Source organism: Hesperophylax consimilis, chromosome 15 (genome assembly GCF_061612785.1).
Source record: "Hesperophylax consimilis isolate HC1 chromosome 15, BYU_Hcon_1.0, whole genome shotgun sequence".
NCBI lineage: Eukaryota > Metazoa > Arthropoda > Insecta > Trichoptera > Limnephilidae > Hesperophylax > Hesperophylax consimilis.
This window is the reverse complement of record NC_142850.1, coordinates 34,157,155-34,176,550: the sequence shown is the minus strand read 5'-3', so window position 1 is coordinate 34,176,550 and position 19,396 is coordinate 34,157,155. Positions and strand designations below refer to the sequence as shown.

Here is a 19,396-nt window from a genome sequence, read left to right as displayed (position 1 = left end):
ATGTTATGATATGTTTCTGTTATGTTCATGGTATGTTTGTGTTATGTTTATCTTTATGTTTTATAATCACATGTATTTACTCCCATATGCTGTATTTGTTTATAAGATTGCCAATTTCAAAGAAGATTGTCAATTTTAGAAAAATCTTTGGTTAAATAACGAAAAACGCCTACTTATATTGTACACAGGTTTTATATTGTACACATTTTAATAATTTTGTAATAACCTACTGTTACCAGCTCTGTACCGTTTATGTTAAGTATGTTACTTTATGTTTATATTAGGTTTATTTGTGTTAGGTTTATTTATGTTACGTTATGTTATGTTATGTTATGATGTGTAATCAATTATATTCTGTAATTTGTTGTATTTGTTAATAAGAAAAAATGTTAGTTGTGTATGGCCAAGATCACCCCTAATGGGTGAAAGCCAAAATAAAGAATAATAAAAAAAAAACATTTTTCGTCATGACATCCTCAATGCGTGTCAAATAAAATAAAATAGTAATATGCATACATGCAAACATGATTAAATTTGATATAAAAAATTAAAACTACTTAGAAAATGTAAATTTTTCCAACGTTGAATTTTCTAAATGTTTCTCTTTGGAAAGTCTTGTTCTGAGGCCAAAATTCGTGTTCAATTCAATTAATTTACTTTTACACGGTTTTCCTTAGGGCCCGTTCCCACTTCCGTTTTCAAATCGGAGGCGGGTCCCGTTTTAAAAACGGATGGCCAATGGCCCTGTTCACACTACCGTTTTAAAAACGGATCCGTTTTGAAAACGGACCATACTCTACGAAAAAAAATAATTGTCGATTCAACAAAAACATGTTATTTGCTCATTTTTCAGTAATGGTGCGCAATGGACGACGATGAAGCTCTTTTTGTCATGTTGTACTTATTAAAAAGAAGGAAAAAAGTGAAAAGAAAATTTTGGGTACACCCAATCATAGCCGAATGATTTTCTGTAGGAATTTTCCAAATGTTAATTGGTGAGTTGAGAAGTGATGAACTAAAGTTCTTTAATTATTTTAGAATAATAATGATTGGATTATTTATATAGCGCCGTTTTCACCATGAAAAATCACCTCAAGGGCGCTTAATGGCTTAAGAGAATGTCTATCACTTCCTTTAACCATCTACTGGAATGAGTTTCAGAGAGCTTAACATATCAAAATACAAAATTGAGAAAGTGCATTTGCCCTGAAGAAAGGCTATCGATATTTTAAAGTAAGAAAACAATAACAACTCAAATATTTTTATTATGTGTTTATTTAACTAATACGCTCTTCCGTGCATCTCATTAAAGCTTTAAAATTTAAAAAAAGTAAACTTAAAAAAATAAAAATAAAAATTTTCATGTACAAAAGTTGTGTACACCAAGTGTTTTGTTTTTATTTAGTTAAAGATAAAATATTACCATACTCTTTCTTCGACCAGTGGTATTAAATTTTCGGGATTTATTTCCTTATCCATTATTGTAGTTTTGATTTATTTACTTAACAAAATAACCAAATACAAGCACGCAGCGTGCCTGCTTCCTTGCGACAGGGAGCGGGCGGGGAGGGGTCGGGGTTTGGCGGGGACTCTGCCGGAACGACTGGACGACAAGTGTGAACAGCTCCATACAACACTATGAGCGAGCGTGTTCCGACACGATTTAAAAACGGACGCGCTGCGTAGGCGAGCCATCCGACAAAAAATGTCGGATCCGTTTTCAAATCGTGTCGGACAAGTGTGAACAGCTCCATACATCCACTACAGCCACTAGGGCATCCGTTTTTAAAACGGGACCCGCCTCCGATTTGAAAACGGAAGTGGGAACGGGCCCTTACTCTCACTAGCGGCGAAATTGAAACGAAGAAAACAAAATTAGGTCATTAATTATTTTATTTAATACTAGCCGACTTGTACCCGGCAATGCTGGGGGTTTTCCTAGGGAGATACACATATACCAACGCAACATATACAACTATGTGTTGCGTCGTATAACAATATATACAACTTTTTAAAATATACACTTTCCGTAGTACATCTTTTTAATTTATCTCATAAGGTTTAACCAGCGTTAGCAATGTAAGCGACCGAAAAAATATTTTTTACGATTTAATTTCAAAACATCGACTTTCTATAAATGTAATACGCGTGAATTATAAATATTAACCTTCTGGAAAAAATTCTTTAAATGATAGTGAAAAACCGATCGAAATCTGTAAGAGCTAAACGCACAAACAGACAGACGCGGAAAGCGACTTTATTTTATATTATTTATAAATTCCGCAATACTTTAACATGACTAATTAACATCTCTATATTTTCTTCTGGAAGGTTTATGTATTTTTTATATATGCATATTATATTTATAGAAAGTAGAAAAAGTCTCCGAGCAATTCCGGGTACACCTCAGCTTGTATTATACAGGGTTTTCCAATAAGATATGTTATTTTGAATAGCCCGCTATTTCGGTAGATATTACTTTTGAAGCTGTCGTTTTTTGACATTTGACAAGTAGAAACTACGCCATTAATAAAAATGGAACGATACATGCTTCAAAAAAGCATTGAAATTATAAAAATTCACTTGAGTGAATCAAATGAAAAATCATTTTGAGTGATGAGGCCCATTTCCACCTCGGTGGCTTCGTCAACAAGCAAAATTGTCGCATCTGGAGCTCGGAAAACCCAAGAGTTATTGTTGAAAAGCCTCTCTATCCTCAACGTGTGACTGTTTGGTGCGGTTTATGGTCCGGCGGAGTCATTGGACCTTACTTTTTTTGAAAATGAGGCTGGAGCAACAGTTACGGTAAATGGATTGCGCTATCGAGAGATGATTAATGATTTTTTATGGCCGGAATTGGATGGTATTGATTTGGACAACGTTTACTTTCAACAAGACGGCGCTACGTGCCACACAAGCAACGAAACCATTGATCTTTTACGATTGAATATCAAAAAATAACACCTTTTATTGGAAAACCCTGTTTTAATTCAGAAAAAATTCAACTGAACCTTTATTATTTTTTATTTTTCATTTATAATATTAGTAGAAATAATTATTTTCATAACATTATTCAAATATTTTTATATGTAATTAGGAACCGAGCAGAAATATTAAAAGATTTCATCCCTTATTTACTATTTTATTATCCGTGATATAGCAATAGCGAATCGATTTCTGTGTTCCATCTCGCCGACTTGTTCGTCTCGCAGTTTTCTATAATATTTCGCGGTCAGGTTGGTACAAACGATTTCTGACTGGTCGGGTTTTGAGCGAGAGTCAACGAAATATCTGGAAATACCAGACATTTTGTCAATAAGGTGTATAGTTTACAATTATCTTAGTTCACGTTTATTTTTTTAAATCTCCATCATGGCAGACAACGAACAGAAGGCGATTCAGCTGATCGCGGAAGCCGAAAAGAAGTTAACTTCGTCCAAAGGATTCCTGGGGTCTTTGTTCGGGTGAGTCTTGTCTTTATTTTATTGGCGATTGATTCTGTCATTCGTTTTTGACGTAGTCGTTTATTTATAATGATTTATGCATCCCACGATCTGCCCAGTTTTCAAGTTGACAGCTCGTCTTGTTGCAACACTAAAATCGATTATTTGGACAAGGTTGTTGTCTACGTTTTCATCAGACATTTTCTCTTATATTCTGCTTTATTTCTTGCTAAAGCCCCTTTTGTATTCATTATTTACTGTCATATTCTTCCGTGGAAAATTGAATCATAAAATGATGATCAAATCCACGATTATGATGACGAACTATTTACTAACTGTCTAAAATCGTCATCACTCCTAAACAATTATGCGTTTATTGCACTTTTAGATACACAGTCTCAGCTCTTATGTACATAATTTTATTTATTTATTTTTATATACATAAACAAACGTAGTCAGTGATATTATCTATAAGCCAAAGCAAAAAAAATATAATAAAGCAAGATTCCTGCATTGTTTATTTTTAAGAGAAATACCATAAAACAATATTGCATCGTGGAAAATATGAAACAAAATAGACATTCTTTTTTGCTAACTTTTCAGCTTTGGTCTTATTACGATCCTAGATTATTACTATCATAATAATATAATAATATTGTGTATCAGATCAGATATGAGAAGATTAGGATCTAAAATGGTCACCATCCAAAAAGAATTACGAAGACTACGGGTCTTCTAAAATCGGTGCTGCCATAGTAATGAAAAAAATGGATATAAAATATATAGTAACGGTCCCGAAGAATAATGTTGGATGTGCAAATTTGTGGTTTTGAAGTAGAGCTGTTTTAAGTTTCGTTTCTGCATTTTTACTGTTTTAAGGATCAAGAAATACAGTACAAACAGTAAAAATGAAGAAATGAAACTTTAAACAGCTGTAATGCAAAACTACAAATTTCCACATCTGACATTGTTCTTCGGGGCCGTCAATATCATACTAATTTCAGCTGTCTGTAACTAACCTAATCTCGACAAAAAAGAGTTACAACTATAAATGTGAAATAACATATTTAATTACACAGATTTACCATAGATTATTGTTACTTCACCGTTTTTCATTTCATATAAAAAACATGAATAAAATATTCAAATCTTTCTTTCGAAAAGGAATATATTGTAATTATTTGGAACTGTCTGTGGTAAACTTTTAAATGCAAATACATAGAATGGTGTTGCTGCTTTCTAACGTTGCTTAATTCATATACCTCAGTAATATAAAAGAAGAAGGACTTTTATGAGCCCGTCTCAGTTAAATAAAAATATCGATACATCGATAGCAGTTATATAAATATATCGATACACCGATAGCAGTTAAATAAAAATATCGATACATCGATAGCAGTTAAATGAAAATATCGACACATCGATAACAGTTAAATGAAAATATCGATACATCGATAGCAGTTAAATAAAAATATCGATACATCGATAGCAGTTAAATAAAATTATCGATAGATCGATAGCAGTTAAATAAAAATATCGATACATCGTTAAATAATTAAAAGTACTAAAAGGCATAAAAGTTCCCAAGGGTTAATGATTTTATCATTGAAACATTGTAAATTCAGCAACTTATTATGTACCAGTTACAAATCAGATAGTTGTAGTTTTGTAATGTGAACCGTTGTGAATGCAGGGGCGCCAATAAGGTGGAGGATGCGGTCGACTGCTACCAGCGGGCGGCGAACCTGTTCAAGATGGCCAAGAAGTGGAGTGCTGCAGGCACGGCGTTCTGTGACGCGGCGGCGCTGCACGCCAAGGCCGGCAGCCGACATGATGCCGCCACCAACTTTGTGGATGCCGCCAATTGCTTCAAAAAGAGCGATACAAATGGTAATTGATATTTTTAGATAATTATTAAAGACATTTATTTTCTACCTCTAATAAATATTTTTGCAAGGTTTATCAAGAATTATAATGATTGGATTATTTGTATAGCGCTGTTAACGTGAGAAAATCACCTCAAGGGCACAGCTTAGTTGAGCGTGAATCTATAAAGATCAGAAAACCTCCTGTAACAAAAACATCCCCGAGAGGTTCTTTTTGTCATACAAAATTTAATGTAAAATATAGTCAAATATTCCTGTTACAAATAACCTGACAATGGTTGAATTTCTTCTATTTCCATCATTATAGGTGGAAAATTTTACTTGTGCGATGTTGCGACTTGACTAGCACATATCGGGCGAGAAGGTACACACGTTGAAACATGTTTGAATGAATATAAAGCCATTGAGAATGAACGGGCGTGGGCACATTTACTTCAGATAATTGTTTCTTCAATTTGTCACTTAGTTTTCAGCGTCCAGTTATCGTTTTCACACTGTACTCTGCTAATTCATTTGTATTTCAAAATCATTTGTGTTGTTGTGTCGGCTTCCCAATGTGGTTTATGTTTAGTGTCACATGTGACTACAAAAAATATAATGGCTTATTTTACCTGTCACTTTAGGGAATTATCTCAATAATTGATACATTACTATTGACTTTCGTATGATTGATTAGATGATTAGCACTTGATTAAAATAATAAAAATATAAATGAAAAGTCTAAAGGTTGATTTTTTGTATGGTTGACATTTTCAATTAATTATTATTGTTAATATATAATAAGAACCCTTTTCTAAACTTAACCCTTTATCTATATGACATAATCTTTAGCTTCATAAAAAATACAGTAAATGTCCGGATGAGTTGGACATCCTTAACACTCTTCCGGTGGGAAGGGTAGTTAATCTTTTTGTAAGTGTTCCAACTATATGTATACGTATTTAAAAATGTGGAACAAGAATTCCCCATTTTTCAAATTTTTTTCTTTTGTTTTGGATGAATATTTTATCAAAAGGAAACTACATTTAGGACGGGTTGTTTCGGAGAATTTGAACAATTCATCAAATTTTAACGTTCATTTTCCAGTTATGCGAAAGATTTTTTCAAGTTCTGTTTTTATTACAGTTCTGTCAAGCAACTAGCCTATAATGATATAATAACAGAACTTGAATATGACTTTCACAGAACCCGGAAAAGAACGTTGAAATTTGATGAATTGTTCAAATTCTCCGAAACAACCCGTCCTTAAACTTACAAAAGAGCAGAAGCGGCTCGTGACTTTTGGGTGTACTAGAGTGCTAATATTACAAAAGATGCTAATATTACAAAAGATGCTAATATTACAAAAGATCCAGAAAATCTTCATACAAAAAATGGAATTTTCGAAAAAAATAAATTGTTTTCAACGTCGATAATGTAATTTTTTGTAATATTAGCACTCTAGTACACCCAAAAGAAGAATATGTGTACCCGTGAAAGAGGGCGAACAGTGGCGTATCCGGCACAATATAGAATTGTACGATATATATAAGGCCCCTAGCATCTCTGCACACATGAGACTCCTCAGGCTGAGATGGGCTGGGCATGTACAGAGAATGCCGGATACACGCGTCCCAAAAAGAATTCTGACTGGTCACCCAGGTGGAAAGAGAAAAGTGGGAAGACCCAGACTGAGGTGGGAAGATGAGGTAAGAGGGGATGCAGCACAGCTTCTCCAGGTGACAAACTGGAAGTCAGCCGCTGAGGACAGGAGGAGTTGGAGGCGACTGTTGCAGGAGGCCAAAGCTCGATATGGGCTGTAGCGCCATCGAAGAAGAAGAAGAAGTACACCCAAAAGTCAGGATCCGCCACTGCACCAGAGTTGCGGATTTTTTGTTTTTTTTGTAATAACTTGTGCGAAAATGATAAATAAATTGTAATGTAATAAAATACACACATTTTTTACACATAAAATATCACTAAATGGCCCAACACTGATTATTTTAACTTCCGTTTATGGAATTGTAATACAAATTAGGCTATAATTTCAGACTATAATTTTATAGTTGGGGAGTAGTGTGTAAAAAAAAACATATCATGCATTATTTTAAGATATAGCTGTTTGAAATAAAGGTTGAAAAGGCACAAATAATTAAAAAAAAAAAACACTTTTTATCAGCTCATTTATAATGTGAAGCATTCTGTCGCCGGAGAAGCTCAATAATGCATTTTAATATATATTTCAGTAAAATTGACAAATTGTGTTCACTTGGTGGTCATTACGACCATGACCTAATATATAAAAAAATTAAGTTAGGGTTTTTTTTTTTCTTATTTCATTTAACCCAAACTAAGAACCTAGAATAGGTTCATAGCTTGGGTTTAATTTAAGCATTCATTATTTAAAAATGCAACATGAACAAAATACATTAAATTATCCATAAATCAGTTTGAACGAAATAACTATTAAATTGCATTTTTTTGATTCTCCGACACTGAAAGAAATGCTTCTCATTGTTATTATATATACTGACACAAAGTGTTTTTTAAATAATTTTTGCCAATAATACATGACCATTGAACAACTACTCAAAAAGGGTTATAATCATAAGAGATTGAACTTTAGTTAATATGTTGGTATTTAACAATTTGCAGAAGCTGTCTCGTGCCTCCTAAAAGCTATAGAAATATACACAGACATGGGAAGATTTACAATGGCAGCTAAACATCACCAGGTTTGCATACATTCAGTCTTATAAAGATTCCGTAATACGCCGCTGCAGCTTTGGTATAGCTCTAAGAGGGAGAAGGCCGTATACTGCTTGAGTTAAAAATCGTTACTAATAATATTCATGCCAGATCACTTTGTTCCAAACCTCAAAAACATGGTCCTTTTCGCATTTTGCTAACTTCCCATTTCTTCAGATGTCATAAATAATGTCTACATTGACCAGGTCTGTTTTTATTTGCATCAAAATCTGACCAATTCGATTGTGGTAAATGGATATTTCGATTTAAAATATCACTCCGATAGTGCTGCAAATGGGTATTACTGCTTTTTTACATTTTGATTACGCGACAGATCTATATTTGTTGAATTTCAGTGAGGTTATATTTGCTGATTTTTGTTTCAGAGCATAGCAGAGATGTATGAAAACGAGGCGGTGGACCTGGCGCGCTCCATCCAGCACTACGAACAGGCTGCTGACTACTTCAAGGGCGAGGAGAGCAACAGCTCGGCCAACAAGTGCATGCTGAAGGTGGCCCAGTATGCTGCTCAGCTGGAGGACTATGATAAGGCCATCCAGATCTATGAACAGGTGAGTTCTTCTTCATTCCAGAACCAGTCATTGGATAACCAACACCTCTGTCATAGGTTACCCTAAGTGGTTCACTTCGTTTGGTGACTTAGAGTGGGTTTCCGTGATATATAATATATTTAATTATGTAAAAGGACGCATTAGAAAGAGAAATAAACTTGAATTAATTTTAACTCCCTCTATTCACCCCTTAAAATGAATGAATTCAGAAAAAACGCCTTCCTGAACAATTTACTGTTTGGCATTTGGCACAGTTTTACACTAGTTAGAGGATATTATTAAATTTACTGATTGGCAACTGGTTCACACAAGCTTGTTGCGGATATATAAATGTTGTTAACCCTTGTGTCTTTTTTTGCTGTTTTCCAGATCGCCACCTCTTCGCTGGAAAGCTCCCTGCTGAAGTACAGTGCTAAGGAGTACATGTTCCGTGCGGCTCTGTGCCACCTGTGTGTGGATAGCCTCAACGCGCAGCACGCCATTGAACGCTACCAGGCACAGTACCCCGCCTTCCAAGACTCACGCGAGTACAAACTGATCAAGGTACGGCTAATTATCCTACATAAATACATATGACTAATCCTCATTTTCATTCAGTCATTTTAGGTTAAGTCCTTGCTGTATTGCCAACCAGCAGGCTACAATGCCAAAATTTATTTCTTGAGGTAACCAAAACCCTCCGAGCTGTATGTAGGAGACATGACTGAACCGTTTGTGACTAAAGCATTTACTCATTTCTCTTTTGAGGTAACCAAAACCCTCTCAGCTTTTGAAGTTTCTGTGGCCTTAGAGGGTTTGTCAAACTGAGATCTATCGTGGGCTTTATTAGCATCAACGTAGCAACGTATTGGTGGCACACATTAAAATGCTAATTAAAAACAATGTAGGAGACATAACTGATCCTTGTGAGACTCCAGCATTTATTAAATGTGACGCAGATGTGAAACAGTCCGCATCTGCTTGAAAACACCTGGCAATCCACATATTATATAAAAAATGTGAGAAGTCTGTAAGATGACGTTTTCTAGCAAGTTGCAATGTTGACTGTTGCTGTTTGGATATTTTTGAAATTTTCACCAAAACATTCCAGGCAATGCCCCCATCATATGCGAAAAGATCTCCAGTTCTGCCAGAATCCGTACAGCCGGTCACCGGTTTCATGATTGATAGTAGCCCTTAGCAACACGCATCACAAAGTTTGAATGTTGCAGGTCCTGACAGAGCACCTGGAGGATCAGAACGTGGAGGGCTTCACCGACGCGGTGAAGGAGTACGACAGCATCTCCCGCCTGGACCAGTGGTACACCAGCATACTGCTGCGCATCAAGAAGCAGATAAACGACAACCCCGACCTGCGCTGATTGCCCCCGACCCAGTCCATCTTCCTGGCCGTTTCCCGGCCCTCCACCGACCCTTTCTCGCGCCTCATCCTCCTGCTCGTCATCCTGTACTATACCCTCACTTTCTACTGTGGCGCGTCTGCCTTTGAATGCGAGCAAACTCACGTCGTCTCGTTTTTCCTGTACACCTTCAAATCTTCCAGTATCCTCAAGACTATTATCGCGTTTGTCTCCGTGTTGGTATTCGTTAACTACAACTATCATAAGTTGGATGTCAAGTCTCTCACTATCAGGTTAAAAAGCCTTTTCTGATTTTGACTTCTTAAATTCTTCACTGCAGTTATGTGGTTGAATGGTTTGTAAGTCGTAGTGGGTCTAAAGAAGTGGGTTATTCGGTTTCTGAGCCATGGTGAGAATAGGCTTATTTATTTTATATTATGTGTGTGCTTTTTTGTTATAATGTTTTATACATGTCTCGATATTTTATTTGGATTATAATTATTGTTGATTTTTCTCATATTATTAATTATATAACATTACAATTAGCTTGTTGATAGTGACTTATTAAGTATGTATCTTTAAATTTAACTATTCCTTACATATATATAGTCATAGTTGTAATGGTCAATAAGTGATTGCAAGTGCGTTCGTTGGCGGCGAGTGGCCTGTAGAAAAGTCTCGCGCCGTTTGCGGGGGAATGTCCGGCGGTTAATACGTAGGTTAAGGTTTAATGTTAAAAACGACACCATTGTTATCGACAGATGTTTTTAACTTAAGGTAATTTGTGATAAATATTTTTGAAAAATTAAATGTTTGAGCTAATTAATCGGGTGCACGAACGGTTATTATTTCTGTGGCATTATTTACTAATAGTTCTTGCTCCTTGAACCAGGACAACTAAACACTAGTTGCAATTATTATTACATAGTAGGTTGATGCCTATCCCCTTCCTTATTAAATTATTTGAATTATTTATTTTTATAAAGTATGATTAATGCCTTTAGTTTGTCCATTGTCTCAATGTGTTAAGCATTCTATGGGAGTGACCTTGTTCTCTGTGAGTTTCTCCATGAAGATTGTGACCTTGTGAGGTTGGCAATTCTCTTCTCAAGCATTCTCTTGAGATGCACTTACCTCACCAATGCAGTTGTCATGACTTCAGCTGCATTATGCAATCACTTGATAATAATGGCAATTTTACTGCTAAATGTTTTAAATTAATTTATTCTATTCCATGGCTGATAGGTTATCGATCACAATTGTTCAGAATCAAATTGAACAATTCTTAAAGTGGCTCTAGCTATGTTTATTGTTATCATTCAACATTGGAAGTGCTAATGAACATTAGATTTGGCATGCTAAAGTGAAGACCCCGATACATACATAATGCATACTTATTATTATTATTTCTTCAGCCTCACAACACACCCCAATTGGGGATGCCATAGTCTCACTGGCCCTAGATGGTTGGGAGCAATTGGGACTCTCGTGTGGTATTCACATTAAAAAAAGTTTAGTTTTTTTTTTTTTGGTAGCTGGCCTCTTTTTATTTATTTTTTAAATAATTTCCCTTGGGGCCTATGTCATCTTTGTGGATGCTGTGTGTGGGATCTTTCTGGAGGGGAGACCCATGTTGTTGGACGAAGGAAACAGAGTTACAGAAATGACCCATTCTTGTGTGACAAATGTCAACTGTGTACAAATGTTGGGCGCGTGTTTGGCGTTTTTCCCGACTATTGTATCTGCATGTAATTTTAATACTAAATTCACTAATTTTGTGGTCTAAATTCCGTATTGCATTTAATATCCATTATTTAATAATATATTATTTGAATACTTATTATTTTCTTAGGACCAGGATGATTTTTAATTAATGTAATAATTCCTAACAAAACTGATATTTTGTCATAAATAAAGCTATCATCATCGACAGTGATAAAAATTTCAACAATAATTACGTTGAGTGTATTTAAATAATTTTATGTACATTGCTGCAACTGATATTAAACCATGTATGTATTCAAAATATTACCTAATGTTTATGTAGTTTATCTTATTCGGATACTATTCGCTAACAAATAAACTAAATTTTGAATTTTACAATACGTCTTGCCTTTAAATCTTTTAGCTTATTGAAAATTTATAACTTCAACTATTACTGTGTATGTCATTATTGAAATATCATCATAGATCAACGAATGACTTTTAAAAATTATTTACGTTTTGAATGGAAACAAATATACGAAATGAAGCACTCCAACTTTTTGTCAGCTTGAAAGTCAATATGTAAGCGTCATGTGTCCTGCCAGTTTAATGTCAAACTTGTCAGTATTATTGACCACAACTGACGGTGCCAAGTGAAGACCATCCATATCAAAATGTCACCTCGCTAAAGATTTCACCTCATGTAAATGGTATTTATACCTTCAGTAAAATGTATTGTCGAGATATTTACACTTGGACTACTGAAAAGCCCATTAATTTTTTCAAAAGATTAATTTTTTGATACCTGCTGTCACCAATTAAGCTAACAATTGCTAAGCATGGCTCAAGTGCACAATTCCGTCACCAACGTAGTCTAGTGTAATTTTTGCCTCAAGTTTTAAACTGTCAACAGTCTTTATGCAGATAGAAATGTTTCAATTTATGCATTCCATGTAAAATAAATCACTTTTTCACAATAAGTACAATATCCAATATTTTATTCCTGATACGAGTTTTGCTTTGACATTGGCTTTGAATGAGCACTCAATCAACAAGGTTTGGTGAAAAAGAATTGAGTAATCCTTTGCCAAGTCTTCCGCTGTAGGTAAAGTTTCACTTAGCTTAGTATTTGCTCAGTTTTGATTGGTGAGAGCGACTGTGAATCAATCATTAAATTAAGGCTATCGAAATATCTTAAAAATAAGTATATATTTTATGTATATTGCCATTTGGCCACCGATAGCGCTGTTTTCGCGCTTCGTGCGTATTTGTTTAACGCATTCCATTGGTTACATGTTGCCTGTTTCAAGGAAGTATGTAAACTAGGTTATGTAATGCTTGAGACACACAAAATCACTTTGTATTGTGTATTTATTACGTTGAATTAGAAACTTCTGACTGAAGTTGTCCTTCAATATTTTTCGTCGTTTCCTAAGGCTTAATATATTATTATGCAAAATTTTGAAATGTCAAAATAAGATTGATATTTCCATTACATGGATTAAGGTTGTACAGTTTAGAAAAAACACTCTGATTTTTCCAACAACACCGTTTAAATTTTAAAAAAATCCGTGAAATTCTTTTGTAACTCTTTGCAACCGGAAAAAAATGTAGGAAATGTCATGGGCCACATTTTTAAAGCTCGTTATGATACCATGAGGTTGGGCGACTTGTTGAAACACGTGTGCGTCCCTACATAAGCAGCTCCCTCACGTTCTATCGACACCGGTACCATTCCCAAAAACAGATTTATTTTCTTTCATGTTTTTTTCTCAAATACAAACGACACAAACTCACGCTCGTGTGAAGCTAGTTGTATAGGGATAAGGTTTTTTAAAGCACCAAAAAAAAAACATTCTTATATGTGGAAACCTCATTGGTTGGTTCTGAAAGAGAACTCCACCATTTTTAAAGGTATTGATTGAAAAAAGAAAATAAATTGACATTGTAGAGAAATGCGTTTAGTTTTCTTCAGCTTGTAAATAATTCAGTTAATGTATAGAAAAATGTATGTTATTAGAAAAACAATATATTCTAAATGCATTTGTATGAAAATTCATTGGATAACTTCAGCCACAAGTTAGTATTTATGTTTGAATAATAATTGTATCACTAGCATATAGAGAACAAGATGTGCGGGCGTTTAGGGCATTCCTAACCAGCTTACTTTACATTATAATATAGCAGTTAATAGTAAATTGTCACAATTTATTATGTCATCATTATGTGTTTATGCAATAAACATTAAATATCAGTAGTTGGTTTCCTTTCTTTATTCTTTCCTTGAGATGTTGAGAAGATGGCGAGTTGTAGCTGGGCGGAGGATGAGGAGAGAGATCAATATGAATCTACTAGAACCGAGAAGGAGCAATGAGAACATAGAAAAAGGCAGTAAGTATGAAAAGAAGGAAAAAAACCATGCATAATCTATTCCATGATTCATCATGCTTGTACCAAAATATAACAATAAATACGGACAGTGAACCCTGGAATACAACGTGCCCAAAATATTCAACATGTTACCAAGCAATTACCAAGCAATGGCAAACTATCTAAGAGGTTCAGATATATGCTGAAAACATGGCAACTAAGCAGAGATACTCTGTATTAGTAAATACTATTGATTAGTGATAAATACATTATGTATAAGTTGTATTGTAATTAGTAATGATATTACGTATATATGTTATATTGTAATTGAACATGAACACCCTGTTGACAAACTGCTTAATTGCGGTTTAATGGGATTGTACTTTGAAGAGCAATAAAAAAATGCATCTTGAGGTTTTCCCTTGTGAAAATTTCATATTATCAAATAACCTATATTAAGGGCTCACACATCACTGCGCATGCTGAAAACTGAGTAAATTTGAATAATTACAAAGGTTATATAGTGGAAAAAAAAATGTCGATTTCACATTTTTTATTAACTTTTCAACCATTAGATTTTTTTTTCTTTATGCTAATATTATTTTTTATGGGTATAAATGGACTACTGATGAAAACTATGGCGCCTTCTCATCGATTTTAAAATTATAATCAGTTTTTTTTAACTTTAGTATGCAATTTAAAAAGATATTGTGTATAATTTATAAAAAGTGTCCAACCAAAAATTTTTTTTAAACATCTTTACGACAAGAAGGCGCCAAAGTTTTAATCAGTATTCCATTTAGACCCGTAAAAATAATGTTAATTTTAAAAGAAAAAAAAATCTCACGGTTGAAAAGTTAATAAAACATGTGAAATCAAGATTTTTTTTTCAGCTGGAGTCAACAAGGGATCAAAGGAGTTCAACAAGTAAACAATTTTATTTTCTTATCTCTTTACTCCCGTTAAATAGACCTTACATTAATATTTGTATATTTCAATACATTCACAAATATAAACGAGAACAAAGATAGACTTTTTCAAAAATTTTTCAGACATCAGTCAACTTCATTTTGCATATTTAGAATTAAACCATTTTAATATTCTAATTAAGTACCTACCTACTAATGTCGGGTGTATTTCGAAACATCACTTCGGTTTTCTCCGGTTGAATTCTAGGAATGTCAGAATTTCTAAGAATAAAATAGAGCAACTACATATAATTCAATGGTAGGTATTTCTATGAAGTTTTATTTTTAATCATGTTATTTTTCATGTTGAAAGGTCAACTTGGGTCTGTTTGTTCGGCCAGCAGATAAAGATAATTTTATGTTATATTTCGACCTTCCTTAATGTTTGTTTTTAATATTGATTAAAAACAAACATAAAAAGATCTTGTCATAAAAAAATATTCTTCGGGTTTTCTTTCTAAAGAAATGACCAAATAAAATCCCGACCATTATTTCTTTTGTCAGAAAAACACGTTTTGTGCTTGCTGCTTCTTTTCTTTGGTCCTCCATTTTTAAATAAAGTACAAGAGGACTGCCAATGTGACTTTTGGGTGTACTAGAATGCTAATATTTAATAAAATGTCATTATTGATGTAGGTATATAACCTGAAACAATTTTTAATTTTTTTTTTGAAAATTCGTTTTTTTTATGAAGATTTTCATGAAATTTCAGTTTGGCAGTGCACTGCACCGATTCCAGTAAAAATACATGTAAAAATAGAATTTTATTTGAATACTATCACTCTATTACTCCCAAAAGTCACGAGCCGCCACGGCTGCCAATATATATTCAAGTTTATGTCAATTCGGTATTGTTATTTATTAGTAATTTTTTTTTAATTTTCCGTATCCGAGTGGTTTATTTATGCATAGCCGTCTGACGTTTAGGAGAGAGGTGAGCCAGTGTATATCGATTCATCATCGATTAATCATCGCGACCGCGCTCGGGAAATCAGTACAAAATCGTCGGTATTTACGCCCATCGATCCTATATAGTAGAATTATCGATTTCACTGTGCTAGACCCCCAGTACGAGTGTGTAGGACTCGTGCATGACTCGTGGTTCCTCGCATCTGGAATGATGTGATACCATTGATGTATTTTAGTCTATGTGTTATACGATTCTCCCAGATGCAGAGAGTGTGGCTGGCGATCAAAGGTCAGGAAGAGCCAAATAAAAAAGTGTCCTTCAGGCAGATTATCTGCGTATGAACATTTAAATGCAAAGTCGAGTTTATTTTCAGAAAACCTGCTGGCATCTCTTGCCAAACTTGTTTGAAATAAGTACAAAAATCTTCCAAATAAGAAATATCAAACTTCAAATTTTTATGTTTTAATTTTTTTTGTTCTTTTTTTCCCTCTTTTTTTTCTTTCCCCATCTTATTTTTTTTAAACTTTAGTTGTACAAAATATGTATGTCAATTCATTTAAATTTTGCCTCTCCTAAAACGGGAATTTCTCCAAGTTGGACAGACAAAACATTACAAAAAATGAAATATTTTTCCCCACTGATTTTAAATGGTATTATAATTAAAACATTAAAAGGAACAATATTATTACCGATTTTGAATATGGGTAATATGCATTGATGAATATTTAATTGTAATATGGGTATACTTTTCGTGTTCATGTAGCTATTATTATTATAATGAATTAATCGTTCTTGAAAATGATTACGAAATAAACCAATAATGTCGACATGTCTGTTCTGTTTTGAACGCAGGACAAGACCGACTGGAGTAAAGGCCTGGGCGCGTGACTGCTAAATTACGAAGTCAGTGTTGTCGCTAAGTAATCTTCACTCTTGAAAAAAGTCTAATCACACTGTTCATTTAATTTATAAAAAAAACATAGAAAATCAACAGTAACAACGAGTACGAACAACAATCGCCACCATTTGCTCGTCGTTGCTCGATGGCACTGACTTGAGATCCGTGACACTTTAAAATCCATCGTTCGCCATGTCCTGCACTATGGTCGGCCTTGATGCACCAGGTCATCGGAACCCACGTCACACATAAATAATACACTCACACGTCACTAGCTTTGACAGTTGTAATTTGATAGCATTATTATCTGAATGACTGTACAGTTTTGATTGTTGTAGGCGGAAGTGGCGCCCTCCGTTATTTTAAAAACGAATCGTTGAAGTTTTCAAACAGCATCCCGATGATAAAATGCCAAAAAGAAAATTTACAAGGCTTTTAAAATAAATAAATGTTTCAAAATAAAAATTCACAGAAAATTTACAAACTTCACTACCAAAAAAATAAATGTTCTTATACAGGGTGTATCGGCACGTACCCGACAAACTTTAACCAGCTATTCCTTAGCATATTTGGAGTAAAAAATCTTATGTGCACTTTGCTGTCCGGTAACGTTTTTTTTAATAAAAAATTTATTATTCATATTTTCACCACATGTCACCACTGTTTTATCCTTTGTCAAAGTTTGAAAACCCATCTGGCAAATATTTTATTCGAATTCCGTTGAATAATGCACGTGTGTACCTATATTGGCGCACACTTACAATCACAACGAAATGGCACGGCACCATTCGTCTCATTTTTAACTATTATTATTTAGTGTGTGCGAAAGAGCGAAGACGCTTTTTGACATACTTGCTTATAACATCTGTTGAACACGAAACGCAATGCCAATGACAGTGATGTAGTGAGGAAATTTTATTTTTTTTTGTTTTTAATTGAAAAAAAATGCTACCGGACAGCAAAGTGTCCATAACATTTTTTACTCCAAATGTGCTAAGGAATAGCTAGTTAAAGTTTGTCGGGTTAGTGCCGATACAACCTGTATAAATTTGCCGTCTCATTTGTAGACTATCTTTCTAGGCTTAGATTTCCGATTTTCAAATTTTTTTTAGAAACAATAAAAATCCTGAAGTGGATAATTTCCAGACTTAACGTAATACCAAAAGATAAATGTTTTTAAAAGAATTTCACGGTCTATTTCCCCATTTTCCTAGAAGATTTTTTTCGGAAAATAAAAATTTACCACTATGAAAAATTTTCGAATTTCGAATAACAAAATCAAAAAGAGATGTCTTTATAAATATCAAACATAACGTTTTCCAAAGTAAAAAATAAATCCTTTTGAACCTAATTTCATATAGGCAATTAAAAAAAATCCTAAATGTCACCGGAGAACCAAATTGCAGTCTTATTTTTACTCCAAATAACGTCAGGAATCACAGGTAAAGTAAGTCAAGTACGTCCTACGAAGTAATGCAAAATCATGTGTTTTTGGTTTGAAAATTTAGTCGCCTAGAAATGTTTCAGATGATTTAATTAAATACTGCGAGTAGAATACATCTTGGCCTTTGAAATAATCGAGTATTTTTTAGATAAGTCTTTTTATAAGCCCAGAAAAAAATAATGTAAAGGCCTATGAAAAATGCTTTAAAGTTCAAAATCTCCTATTTATGAACCCATTTTCGGTTATGATTTTATTGTATAATGTGGCAAATTAAGTTATTTATAAATTGATCGAAAAAAAATTAAATATTTATGCCTGAACATCCACAAAATAAAATAAAAGACACTTTTTGGCCATGTTTTTTTCTTGCATAAATCAAAACAGGCGGATGGTGTTAAGCGGGAATTTAAACCTTATCGCCATCTACGTAAGGGTTGTTATTGATAGCGGCTCAATTTAAATTTAACACGACGTAGTGCATCGCCATATTAGTAGACATTGGTCTTATCTGTATTGTGGCAACAATTTTTTGTATTCGAGGTTAACAGGTAAACAAGAAGAACAGGTCGCAGATACTCCGGCAAACCAAAGATCCGCTGGTCCGACGATATAAATTTAGCTAGGGTATTACTAACGGCCTCCGTGATTGAGGGGTAAGGCTCTCGACTAGGAAGCCGAAGGTCGTGGGCTCAAATCGCGGCGTGCGCAAGTAAATTTCATTTGATTAATTTTTGTTATTTCACAGTTCATTCATTAAAAATAATATCTATTTACTTGCGGCACGTTTCAAAGTGGAAGATACTCTCAGTATCGCCTTGGTGTAAGACCACCATTCAGAATTGAAACGTTGCTTGAAATGGCTTTTAGCCGTGTTTGGTGACCATATCTGCATCCCCACCTTCCTCTTCCCCATCTACTTCCCATCGTCACTACCGTCAGCGTCACAACATACCCCAATCGCGGATGCTTTAGTCACACTGTCTCCAGAAGGTTGGGAGCATGAACTCTAATGGGAGGAAGGGATGAAATACTATAATGCGCTGCCGGAAAATCTAAAGTCTGCCCCAATTGGAAAGTTCAAGATATTGTGTAGGAGCCACATCAAGCAAGAAAAAAAATAATATATGTAACAAA

The 19,396-nt window shown here is 34.2% G+C and overlaps 1 protein-coding gene across 1 annotated transcript; it reads left to right on the top strand.

Moving 5' to 3' along the window:
- Window positions 1-3,229: 3,229 nt before the first annotated feature.
- Window positions 3,230-13,921, top strand: alphaSnap (Alpha-soluble NSF attachment protein). The gene is made up of 6 exons (XM_089640491.1): window positions 3,230-3,464; window positions 5,137-5,333; window positions 7,964-8,043; window positions 8,443-8,628; window positions 8,998-9,171; window positions 9,840-13,921. Exons 1-6 carry the CDS (start codon window positions 3,373-3,375, stop codon window positions 9,987-9,989), a joined length of 879 nt encoding a protein of 292 aa, XP_089496617.1. The 5' UTR covers window positions 3,230-3,372; the 3' UTR covers window positions 9,990-13,921.
- Window positions 13,922-19,396: the final 5,475 nt, after the last annotated feature.